Raw genomic sequence first — 12,467 nt, 5'->3', positions numbered from 1 at the left:
TCTGCTTCCTACTCCTTTTATAGGACTAAGGTAGCTTACTTTTCACACTGACTTCGCGTTAAGCGCGCCTTTGGGCTTCTTCGTGGGCCTTCTTTACGATAAGCGTGAGCTGGCCGCTAAGCGAGGAGACGCGTTGGGCCTGTCTTGCATACTAAGCGAGCTGTCCCAATCTTCAACTTTTTCTTTAAGGCTTTTTCTTCACATTTTTGCATCATTTTTTCTTCAAAGCACTTGAAATCTTCTTCTTTTAACTTCTACTAATCAAGAACTGCAAAGATATTAATTTCTTTATTATTTCATTAAAAACAACAGTAAAATAAAGAAATTATAATCATTATTAATCAAAATTAACTATCAAATTAACTCAAATCTCGTAGTTATCATTCACCAATGATGAGATGTCTTGGGTGATGCACACAGAAAAATTTCAATCATGATAGGTATGCCCTTCTAATTGACTACTTAGTTTGGATCTTTTGTTGAATTGGATTATCTTAGACTTTTTTATTGCTTTTAACAATGTTAGACTAACCAATTCTTAAATTTGCAAAATAAGAGTCTCTTGTTAGTTATTAGTTCACCATTCAATCTAATATGGATAAATTCTTTAACATAGAATTAAATGAGACTCTATATGACTTTCAAGTATTTAAGTATCAAAATAAGATTCCTTTGTGAATCATGAATCAAACTTTTTAAGTTAATCATTTATATTTAAAATAAAATACTCACATCTAAGTTAAATCTTCCACCTCCACACAATTCATAAGATGCTGTTAAAGTATGATTTTATTAATATCTTGTTTTGAGCATGATATGTCATATTATTGTATATAAAATTATATCAATATGTTTAAATAGGTAATTTATAGTGATAGCTAGTTTTAATAAATAACAAGTTAATAATTATCTTTTTAATTATATATATATATATATATAAAGGAACATTTTAGGGGGGAATAGTTAAGAACAAATTCTATATAAAAAAAAAAATCTGGTAACAATTTTTTTTATAAAATATTCAATTCATCGGCGTGTGTTGTATCATTACTGTCCAAAGAGGTTCTAACACGTTTTTATTAATTGTCTCTTTGTAATGCTTTTTTCACAAATTATTCAGTGCATCCGATCCGCAAATATTTTATATCATTATTCAAATATTGCTCTGACATTATACCAAATCAAGTATTGCATTGAGAAATCATTCAACTTAATATATAAAATAAAAATCAAAACGTAAAAGTTACTCAATTGTATGATGTACGATACAGTGTAGTACTTGTTTCATGTTTCACAACAAATTCATTAAATTACTTGAGATTAACAAAGTTTTTAGTCTATACTTTTTATTTAAATTTAGTTTTTAGTTCTTGAAACAAAATTAACTGATTAATTTTTTTGTTAAAAATTTAATCATTAAATAAAAGTTTAATCAGTTAAGTTTATTAAACTTTTTAAAAATTTGGTGAAATTATGAATGACTTTAGGATTAAAACTATAAGTTAAGCATCAAATCAATTTTTTTTTTGAACCAGCTTCATCACACAATTAATCTGCATCAAGTTTAAGAAGCCGACATACAAGGAAGTGCATCAAGTAAGTGATTAAGTAAGATATAAGGTTGATTGAGTGGTTAGGAAGGAAAGAAAAAGGAAAAAATTGTGAAATTAATCTCTTTTGCTAACAAAAAAATTAATAAACCAATAATTAATATTTGTTGATAAAAAATAAGTGATTTTATTTACTCATTGAAGGTAATATAATCATCATGAAGAGTTAATAAATAAACAGATGTATTTGGAATTCCAAATCCTCTAGGATGTGGACAATTTAAATGTGTTGAAGAGTTACAAAATATATGATCATAACAATTAAATCTATGTGCTTCTAGGTTTCGTTGACCCTATCTATAAGGGAAACATACCTACACAAGAAACAACTAACAAATCTCTATTATCAAATTCTTTCACAGTTGACATGCTTTGATCCGCATCACATCATGTAGAAGGACATTACGCAATCCAATTTGGTAATAAACTCATAGAAGAAGCATGTGAAGATCCATAACTTAGGGTGGATTGAGTTTTAAATATGATGGATGCATGCACTTACTCAATGGGAATGATTATGTACATTAGTTGGAAGAGGATCAACATTGACAATAATGATAAACAATAAGGGAACATATGAAGCTTTGGGGTTAGCTTTTTAGAGTTTTACATTGCACATCATTAGATGAGAGCAAAAAATGTTCTCCTTTGCCAAAAATCCAATTTGACAAAGAACTAATTTGGTGAGTTTGGTCTAACTCTAAATTTTAATTCTAAACTTATACATGATCCCATTAATCTTACATGACATGACTAAAAATTTATTTTGTAGGTCACATCAACGACAAATTAACTTAAGTTGATGGTAATGACTAAAAATATAAAAGTTAAATTAAAATCTTTTGAAACACGAGTTTAATAAAAATGCATGATTAATATACACATTTTTATATTATTAATCAATCATAAACTATTACTTTATTATTACATCTCTTACTTATTTTATATCAATTTTTTTTTTCTTTCCATTACTCAAAAAATAAAGTTCAATTTATTCCTGAGAGTGGAAGTGGAAAAAAGACTTTTGACAAATATTTTTTTAATGACATTTTTTACAATTGTTAATCAATATCTAAAATATTATTTAAGAAATTAAAAATAATATTTTTATTAACACGTGTTATCAATGCATTTTTATTGTAATTTTTAACGTGTTCCTGGCATGATTTTCAATTAATAAAAAAATAATTTACTATTATTTTAAGACATTAAAAAATTATTAATGAGACTCAATACTTTTATTATTCATAGAAATTGAAAAATAGCAATCAAATTTAAATATATTTTTTTTTACTAAAACTTCAATATAAAAAGAATGAAAGGAGCTATGATTAAGAAACTCATTAAAAGTCATAATAAAATATATTACTCATGTTTTTAATTAAAATATTTCACATTTAATTCTTTAACCCACATTTGAGCATGATTAACACTTTCCTAAAAACACCAATTAATTAATTCCCACCTAAATGAATTCGGCCCACAAAACAAAAAAATGACTAAAAACAAGATAGACGGGATAATTTTATGGTTAAAAATAGTACACTTAGTTACTAATTGGAATTGATTCGAATTTTTATTAAAAAATCATATAAATCAAACTTAAAAAATATATGTGGTTTAGTTTTTATTTAAAATAAAATTTAAACTAAATTAAATTAGTATTTTGTGATTTCATTCAATTTGATTTTTGTAATTTTTACTAAAATATTATTTCATTAAAATTTATACGTTTTTTTTTCATATTTTAAATAAAATTATATTAAAATTTTATTGATAGAGATTTATGAAACTTGTTAATATACTAAATCTTCTATAGTAAAAGTATGTAAATTATTGATAGCAATTTATGAAACTTGTTAATATACATTTTATGTATTACATAAAATGCATAATATTATATTAATATAACTGTTAGGTTTGGATCAAGTCACAAATCGAAGAAAACCAATCCAATTTAATAAAAAAATTTATCCAAATACATCTGAAAAAAAATCAATTTGATTCAATTTTTGATTTTTTTGAATATTTTAAATTTTTATTTGTGATCGTTCTAATTTGAATACTCTTAAAAATCAGCATTAAAAAAAATAATAAATAGGAAAAAAGAAAGCGACAAGGACAGTAGAAGACCCACACGATGACCCGAAAAACAAAAGAGAAAATAAACAAACAAACTAAAGGAGAAAACGTGTAAAGAAAAGTCTCCAACGGCGCGTGTGTCTCACTCCCCAATCATGAGCTACGTGGGAGTCTCGTTCCCGGAAAGCTGTTTCCCACGCGCACACTCCCGCGCGTGAAAAAGCGTCGCCCTTTTTCTCTGTCATTGATCTGAGAGTGGAGTAGTAGCCGTACGTGTATCTGCTCCACTCTCATTCGCTTTGCTATTTCGGTCTCATTCACTCACTCACTTCTCTTCACTCACTCACTTCACTCACTTAAAAAACCTCTCTTTTTTTTTTCTTTCATCATTATAACAACAAACCCACCCTCTTCTATGGACTATCGCCGGAAATTCGAATTCCGGCCACGCTTCGGCTAAATGCTCTTTCCCCCGGATCCCGACGACGACGACGATGACGTAAAATCGTGATCGTGAATCGTGATCGCCCCTTTTTTATTACACTCTCATTTGTTCTTCACTGTCACTCGCAATGGCGGCGACGAACGCCGGCGTGGCGGCGGCGGACTCGGCCGCTTCCTCGGACGAGGCGGCGGCGAAGACGGCGCAGAAGCGCTACGAGGGGCTTCTGATGGTTCGAAACAAAGCGATAAAGGGTAAAGGCGCATGGTACTGGACGCACCTCGAGCCTCTGCTGGTTCACAACACCGAAACGGGACTCCCCAAAGCGGTGAAACTCCGTTGCACCCTCTGCGACGCCGTTTTCTCCGCTTCCAACCCTTCCCGCACCGCCTCCGAACACCTCAAGCGCGGCACGTGCCCCAATTTCAACTCCGCCGCCAAACCCATTTCCTCTGTTTCCCCTGTTCTTGTTTCTTCTTCCACTTCTCCTCCTTCTGCTTCTCCCTTTAACAACCGCAAAAGAACCACCACTTCGCCCTCAGCTTCGGGTTCAGGCTCGGGTTCTCTCTACCACGCACCCTCTCGGTTTGGAATAGGTTTGATTCCTCATCAGCAGCAGCAGCATTTGAAGCTATCTGGTGGGAAAGAGGATTTGGGAGCTTTAGCTATGTTGGAGGACAGTGTGAAGAAGCTCAAGAGTCCCAAAACTTCTCCTGGGCCCACTTTGAGTAAGGCCCAAATCGACAGCGCGATTAAGTTTCTCGGCGATTGGGTCTACGAGTCGTGCGGCGCCGTCTCTTTCTCGAGCTTGGAGCATCCAAAGTTTCGAGCTTTTCTCGCGCAGGTCGGTTTGCCGCCGGTGTTTCCGAGGGAGTTCACCGGTACGAGGTTGGATGCGAGGTTCGAGGAGGCTAAGGTTGAGTCCGAGGCAAGGATTAGGGATGCGATGTTCTTTCAGATTGCGTCTGATGGATGGAAGTGGAAGAGGGAGAGGGAGAGTTATTATGATTATGATGATAGCAATTCGGGGTTGGTGAATTTGAGTGTGAATCTACCGAATGGGACCAGTTTGTACAGAAGGGCGTTGTTTGTTACTGCTTCTGCGCCTTCAAAGTATGCGGAGGAGGTTATGTGGGAGACAATCACTGGCATTTGTGGGAATCTCGTGCAACAGTGTGTTGGGATAGTTGCAGACAGGTTCAAGGCCAAGGCCTTGAAAAATCTCGAGAATCAGAATCATTGGATGGTTAATCTAACTTGTCAGTATCAGGGTTTCAACACTTTGATCAAGGACTTCGCCAAGGAGCTTCCTTTGTTCAGGACCGTCGTTCAGAATTGTCTCAAGCTAGCCAATTTGTTCAATTACACCTCTCAGGTCAGGAACAGTTTCCACAAGTACCAGCTGCAGGAGTATGGCCACACCTGGCTGCTCCGGGTGCCTGCTCACGAGTTCGAATTCGGACTGCCCGTGTGTGCTATGATGGAGGACACTTTGAGCTCTGTCCGCGCCTTGCAGCTGGTGCTCATGGATGAGCCTTTCAAGATGGTCGCCATTGAGGACCAGGGCGCGAGGGAGGTCGGGGACATGATTCGCGATGTGGGGTTTTGGAATGACTTGGAGGCTGTCCATGGTTTGGTTAAATTGGTTAAAGACATGGCTCAGGAGATTGAGGCAGAGAGGCCTCTGGTTGGGCAATGCCTTCCCCTTTGGGATGAGTTGAGGGCAAAAGTTAAGGATTGGTGTTCAAAATTCCACATTGCAGAAGGGGTTGTGGAGAAGCTTGTTGAGAGGAGGTTCAAGAAGAATTACCACCCTGCTTGGGCTGCTGCTTACATTCTTGATCCGCTTTACTTGGTGAGGGATACTAGTGGGAAGTACCTTCCGCCATTTAAGTACTTGACACCGGAACAGGAGAAGGACGTCGATAGGCTCATAACTAGACTCGTTGCAAGAGATGAAGCGCATATCGCTCTGATGGAGCTCATGAAGTGGAGGACGGAAGGGCTCGATCCGGTTTACGCCCAAGCTGTTCAGATGAAGGAGAGGGATCCGGTCACTGGGAAGATGAGGATTGTCAATCCACAGAGCAGTAGGCTTGTGTGGGAAACTTATTTGACTGAATTCAAGTCCTTGGGGAAAGTTGCAGTGAGGCTCATATTCCTTCATGCAACCTCATGTGGCTTCAAATGCAATTGGTCTTTGTGGAGATGGGTTTGTGCACAAGGTCACCACTCTAGGAATGCACTCAACAAGGTGCAGAAATTGATATTTATTGCAGCTCATTCCAAACTCGAGAGAAGGGATTTTTCCAGTGATCAAGATAAGGATGCAGAGCTGTTTACCTTGGCAAATGGTGAGGATGATGTGTTAAACGACGTTCTTGTTGATACATCCTCAGTGTAACATTTTTTTTCTTCTTTTTTGCCCTCTTTTTTTTTTAAATAATTTTTGGGTTAATTAATCAGTTAGGAATTTTAATTTTTTAGGATTTATTGAATTCTTTCCACTACCCTCTTCTTTTTCATGTCTTCTTCTTCCATCCTTCTTTTTTTTTACCACTCCCTTTGCATTTTGAACACTCACTGGAAGGACTTTGAGCAATTCTTCATCTTTCATCCTGGCTTGATCATTAAGTTGTTAAATATGGGAAAGCGGGAAAGATTGTAACGCCAGAACTGGAAGGATGTTGTAGAAATTTTATTCCTCTTGTAGTTTTGAGATAAATAATATTTGTATAGGGGAAGTTTTTATCGATTCTCCTTTAATTTTAAGACCGTTTCCCCACTCAAACTTTGTCACCATAAATATTTGTAAATTCAGAAGCAAGCATGCATGCATTTTGAAGGGGACTTAATTGTGAAGAGTATTCTTCTGGTTTGCATCTTTCAGCTAAAAGCTGCAATTGATGCCTATGAATGCATATTTAGTTGTAGTTTGTGTAGCCTTTGGCATTAGAAATTAGAAATTGACTTAATGGGATGTGTAGTTTATTTATTTTTCAAACTTATGTTTATATAGAATCTTCAAAGGTACACACCATTGCATTTGTAAAATCTGGAAAGGTGCTTCGCTTTCAATCACTCCTAGTCCTAGATTGAAGGCTGTCCATTCCAAAGGCAATCAGCTTTCTGTCCCTAAGTCAAAGTTGATTATGAATCATCCTAATCTCGCCTTGAACTCACATAAGCCATGTGCTGTAACTTTATGGCCCCTTAATCAGCCACCATGTTGATTCCTTAATCATCTTGGTGTCCAGATTTTTTTGTCAGCAAAATATCAAAGAAGCTAGGTACTTTGATCCTTCTTCGTTTGTTATCTAAAGCTGTTGTCCGGTCACAAATTAACTTCACTTTCCGCTGGCAAAAGAGTCTCCTCATCAACCTCAGTTTACAGAGAATCACACACAAGGATACTAAACATCTTTATGGTTTTAGCTCAAAAAAATTTCAAAACCGTGCTGTTTCCCCTTGTGATCTTTTTTTTTTAGTGCAAATCATATTTCCATTCAATAAAGGGGCATTTAAAGTTGAATTCTTTGGTAGCAAAACATGGAGAAGGATTTTGTTATACCACTGAAGCATGTCATGGATGTAATGTATATGCATGTTTGAAAATTCGGTGTAAAATAACTTTTACGGCAAAAGTCATTCAAAATTCTTGTTTTTATTTTATTTTTATCTGTTGGATCTGTATTGAAATGTGTGTCAAAACAATTTCAGTTACAAATAAAACATGCACTGTAACCTTGGGGCACGATAGCTATACCCACAAAAAAAACGTTGAACTTGTCAAGAGTATGTCTGTTTAGATGTTGAAAACACTGGAGAGCGAGGCATGAAAATGTTGGTTGGTGGTAGAACTTATTGGACCATTTATCAAGAGGAGTTATCCAAAAGTATCCGATAATGGAATTGACTTGAAATCTTTTTGGCACTAAGGAGTCCTTACCAGTCAAGCGTCAAACACATGATTCTCAAACTCGAGAGAAAAAAAAAAAGGGTTTTGGTTCCTAAGTGGCAGGTCTACCCAAATCTATCCAATCTTTGCTCCTCTGGTCTCAATTATGAACCCACCATGAAACAATCCAAAATAGTATTATTACGTGTTCATGAAGCAGCAATTAATGCATGCTTTTTTCAAAAGTTTTACACCATTGATTCTAGACTCATCCACGTAGATTTTACGCACTCATAACTTAAAATTAACGGTGAAAGATCTTGAAAACATTTGCCAATTGCTGTTCCAACAGTAATATTTTATAGTATAATCTTGAAATTCCTCTCACAAACAAAGTCGAAGTCTTTTTTCCAAGCATTGTTTGTTAAACAATAGATATCAACGTTTTCTTGAGTCAAATCATTAATCTTTGTGGTTTGGCTAAGTTTTTTTTTAAACATTCCAAAGGTAGTGACTAGTGAGGTTCATGCAGAGCCATTGGATGATGCACCCCATGACCATGATTTTGTGAGAAAGGTTCTGAGAAGACCTGCAAGGGAAGATTGTCGGCATGAAGTAGCACAGAAGATGCTGAGGAGCATTCTTCAACAACTAAGTTTTAGCAAAGTTCCTTCTTTTTTGGTTTTCTCTTCTCTTTCTCTTTCAAACGCTTATCATCCCCCACTTTACATGTGGTTGTGGGGTTGAAGGAAAATTTATTAAATTTGATTTGTCTGCTAAAGTCCCATTCCTTAAAGTCTTGAACTGTTTTCTAGAATTGTTGGTTGAAGGAAGGAGAGCAAAGGTGCTCTTAACAGTTTATTTGAAAGTAGAATGGGAAGGATTTAAACCAACATGGTTGATAGATAAATTTAAACACGTGATCAAGAGTTTAATTTCAGGTTCATATGCATGAAAAAAATATTTATTGGGAGAAATCAATTCCTAAATGAATCTCTATACTTTGAAGAATTAATCATTAACTCTTGGACGAAAAATATCTCATTCACCCCAAAAGGGGAGGATTTATGTTGTTGTTATCATAGAATAGATAGGTCCAAGACACAGTTATATATCTTAGCAGTTACTTATCTGTATCAAGGGGTGGAATCCAGCACGATCAAGTGAAATACGTAGATTATTTTCTCTCCCACTCACATTACAATTTACAAAGCACAAACAAAACTTTGATTCTATAATAAACTTAATGATTTGACATAATTTATTTCTCTTTTCTTCTTCCCTCCCTTTAAGGTTTGAAACGAGGCTAGACTAGATTCAATATTGCAACCAAAGTAGTTAAACAAGCTTTGTGCTCTTTTTTTACTTTATTTATGAAAAATGAGTGTTTTTTTAAATAATTTAAAATAACTGCTAACAAATTTTTTCAATGAGATCAAACTCAAAACTCAATTTAATGTATTGAGATTCCCAGTTTATATGATAATTGTCTTGCAATTAGACCATACTAACTGGGTTCGGTCCCAATACAGAAACATTAGAAGAAAAAAAAAATTCAATTCAATGTTTGGCGTAGAGGGGCTAAATATAAAAAATTCATCTTCACAGAATACTGAAAGAGTTCCATCTACATATTTGAATTTAATATAATCAAGTTAAAATCGAATGCAGAGAAGTGAGTCTAGCTAGCTAACAAGTGTTTTGATTAACTAATTTTCAATAGCAGCCAAGAACATTTTCCATCTGAATTCCAAACCATTTATTTTCTCACAAATTAAGGGAATTAATACAAATTTTCAGGGTTTTCTTTTCATATGCGCTGCATTTTTTTTATCATTTAATTTTCTCAGTAGGTTCTTATAAGAGCCCTAAAACAAGAATTAAAACATTGATTTTTGTAATAATTTCATGATGTGCTTTGTATCTCTTCCTTTTCGGTAAAACAACAAAGGCTAATTGATAGTGTACTTATTATGCTCATATGTGGCAATTATGCTGCCATTGATAATGGCTGAGATGGGCCCTCTTTTCTTTTTGAGAGGGTGGATTTAAGTTATCGATCATTTTCCCTCATGAGCAAAGCAGTTACTCATTATGGAAAAGCTGCCACTATTCTATTTCACTCCTATTCTTACAGAATAATTCTTAATAAATAGTATCATATATACTTCTACCCCCAAGGAAAATATAAAAATTTCAGGTATTATATATAAAAAAATAAATGGAAACAGAAACCTGACACACCCTCTATTCCATGAGACTATGATCTAATGTCATTATAGTCATAATATATATCCTCGGAACTGTTTGAAATACGAATCTCTCTTTTGGATGATGGTTTTCACATTCACACACACCCACCACTGCAAACAGTAAAAAGGTAAAAGGATTAACCTAAGTGGGGGAGAGTCTTTAACTTTAGGCAAATATTGTAACTGTTCTATTATTTAAACTTCAAAAAAATTAATATTTTTGAGTTATACATTGATGTGAAGTGTATATAAGGTTTTCTTAATCACTCATCTTCTTTGTTACATAATTTTACTAATCACTTCTAGTAAGATGTCATTTTATGTTTTTTATTCATAAAATTTAAACAAAATTTTATTTAGGAAATTTGAGTGTAGGCACAGACCAACCATATGTTAATATAAAAATAATATAATATATGATATTTAATATAATTATATTTTTTATATGCACATATTGAAAAATATAGCTCAAAAATATAAAAAGGGTAGTTTTAATTCATTAAGTTTCAATTTCAATGTTTATGAAACATTTTTGTGAATGAAGTGAGTAGAAAAGTAGCTGGAAGAATGAAGAAAATGGAGTATAGTAGTATTATTATCTTATCTCCACCTCTCCCTCGTTGGGTCTTCTAATTACTCATTTAGTGGACAGACAGAAATCATTGTCGGCAAAGCCTTACCAAAGCTAAAAGTTCATTCATTCTCTCTCTCTCTAGAGGTTGAGCCTTTTTCACCAGTATGGTATGCAGTGCACCTCTCTACATTTGTGGTTTCAAGGGAAAGGAGAGGGGAAATATAATGATTAGTATTGGACGACACCCTCTTTATACAAGAATCTTCCCCTGTTCCAATGCTCTAATTATGCAACCTTTTTTAATCTTTCCCCTCCCTTCCCCCCATTTTATTAATTATTAGTATTATTGTTGTTGTTCTTACTTAATAAATAGCTGACTTTATTTGTATGTCCTTTTCCACTCGGAAGAGCATTGATGCTTGACAGAAAGAAGAATGCTGTTGTGACTTGTGCTTCAAGATGGGTACCCACACGAGGGTACCTGACATCTCTTAGTTTTAATCTTTGGTAATCATTCCATGGCGGCCTTTGTTTCGTTATTTTCACAAAATTTAATGACATCCCATCCTTCAAACTATGTCTCACCCCTTTTACTCTTTTTTTCTTTCTCGATCTTCTGCTATAGCTAGTTCAAATCAAATTATCCGTCCTTCTAATTGCTGACTTTGATTCAACTTTGAATATTTGGAAATACTGCCCAAATTAAGCAACCAGCATATGCCTTTTCCTTTTACTTAACATGGCAAGAAGTGCATGAAAATGGGGCATGTTCACGGACCAATTAATCAACAACAACCTTCTTAACTTGTGGACTTTATAAATTATCAATCAAAGACTTTAATTTTGGTAGTTTGATGTGGTTGATTAATTCTGCATGCAATTAAGATTGTAATTAAGGTTTGAGGTTATTTGTGTTAAAATTAGTGACCTCCAACTTATAAGATTTGTTATTAAAATTAAAATGGATCTGAAAAAGACTTTAGTTGTTATCAGTTGTTAATTAAGCAGCTTCATGTAGATTGATTTTGATTTAACATGGTGGCTTCCTTTCTTATGATGGTATGTTTATAAACTTCATTTTCACCCGGAGAAACCAAGAAGGACATAAAAAGAAAAGGTGTTTTACTAAATGTATAATTGATCATTGACTATAGATTGAATTAAGAATGAACAGTTTACGAAATTTTAAATCAAAAGTCCTAGGACAACTACTCACATCTTTTAAAGTTCCATATGTCTTAATTAAGTTGCATGTCCCTATACATGAATTGAAAATGTTTCTTCCCTCTTCAAGACCAAAACAGTGCATGAAGTAAGGACCACCTAGAATTTTTACCCTTCAACACGTTATTTCCGTTCTTAGTCAAAACTGGACATATATATATAACCTGAATTGAAAATGCTTCCCCTTTGTAGAGAAAGATACGAATTCAATTACTTGTACACTGTTATTTCACATGGAATTTATCGTATCCTTGGGCTAAGAAATTTATTTAGATTTTAATGTTTATGTAATGATATTATCATTCAATTATAGATTAATATTTGAATTATTTTGATATAATTATTTTAAATATCAATAAATTTATTATATATGATAAGTTGTGAT

General features: G+C 34.1%; 1 protein-coding gene across 1 annotated transcript; it reads left to right on the top strand.

Annotated features, from left to right (window-relative positions):
• The first annotated feature begins 3,971 nt into the window (after window positions 1-3,971).
• LOC114394089 lies at window positions 3,972-6,906 on the top strand. Its single transcript, XM_028355659.1, has one exon. It carries the CDS (start codon window positions 4,265-4,267, stop codon window positions 6,536-6,538), a length of 2,274 nt encoding a protein of 757 aa, XP_028211460.1. The 5' UTR covers window positions 3,972-4,264; the 3' UTR covers window positions 6,539-6,906.
• The last annotated feature ends 5,561 nt before the right edge of the window (window positions 6,907-12,467 follow it).

Source organism: Glycine soja, chromosome 17 (genome assembly GCF_004193775.1).
Source record: "Glycine soja cultivar W05 chromosome 17, ASM419377v2, whole genome shotgun sequence".
NCBI lineage: Eukaryota > Viridiplantae > Streptophyta > Magnoliopsida > Fabales > Fabaceae > Glycine > Glycine soja.
Note: the sequence above shows the minus strand (reverse complement) of the source record. Positions and strands in the feature narration are given on the sequence as shown.

Excerpts from the sequence above, each read along its gene's own strand:
- LOC114394089 (XM_028355659.1), top strand. The coding sequence starts at position 4,265 with ATGGCGGCGACGAACGCCGGCGTGGCGGCGGCGGACTCGGCCGCTTCC.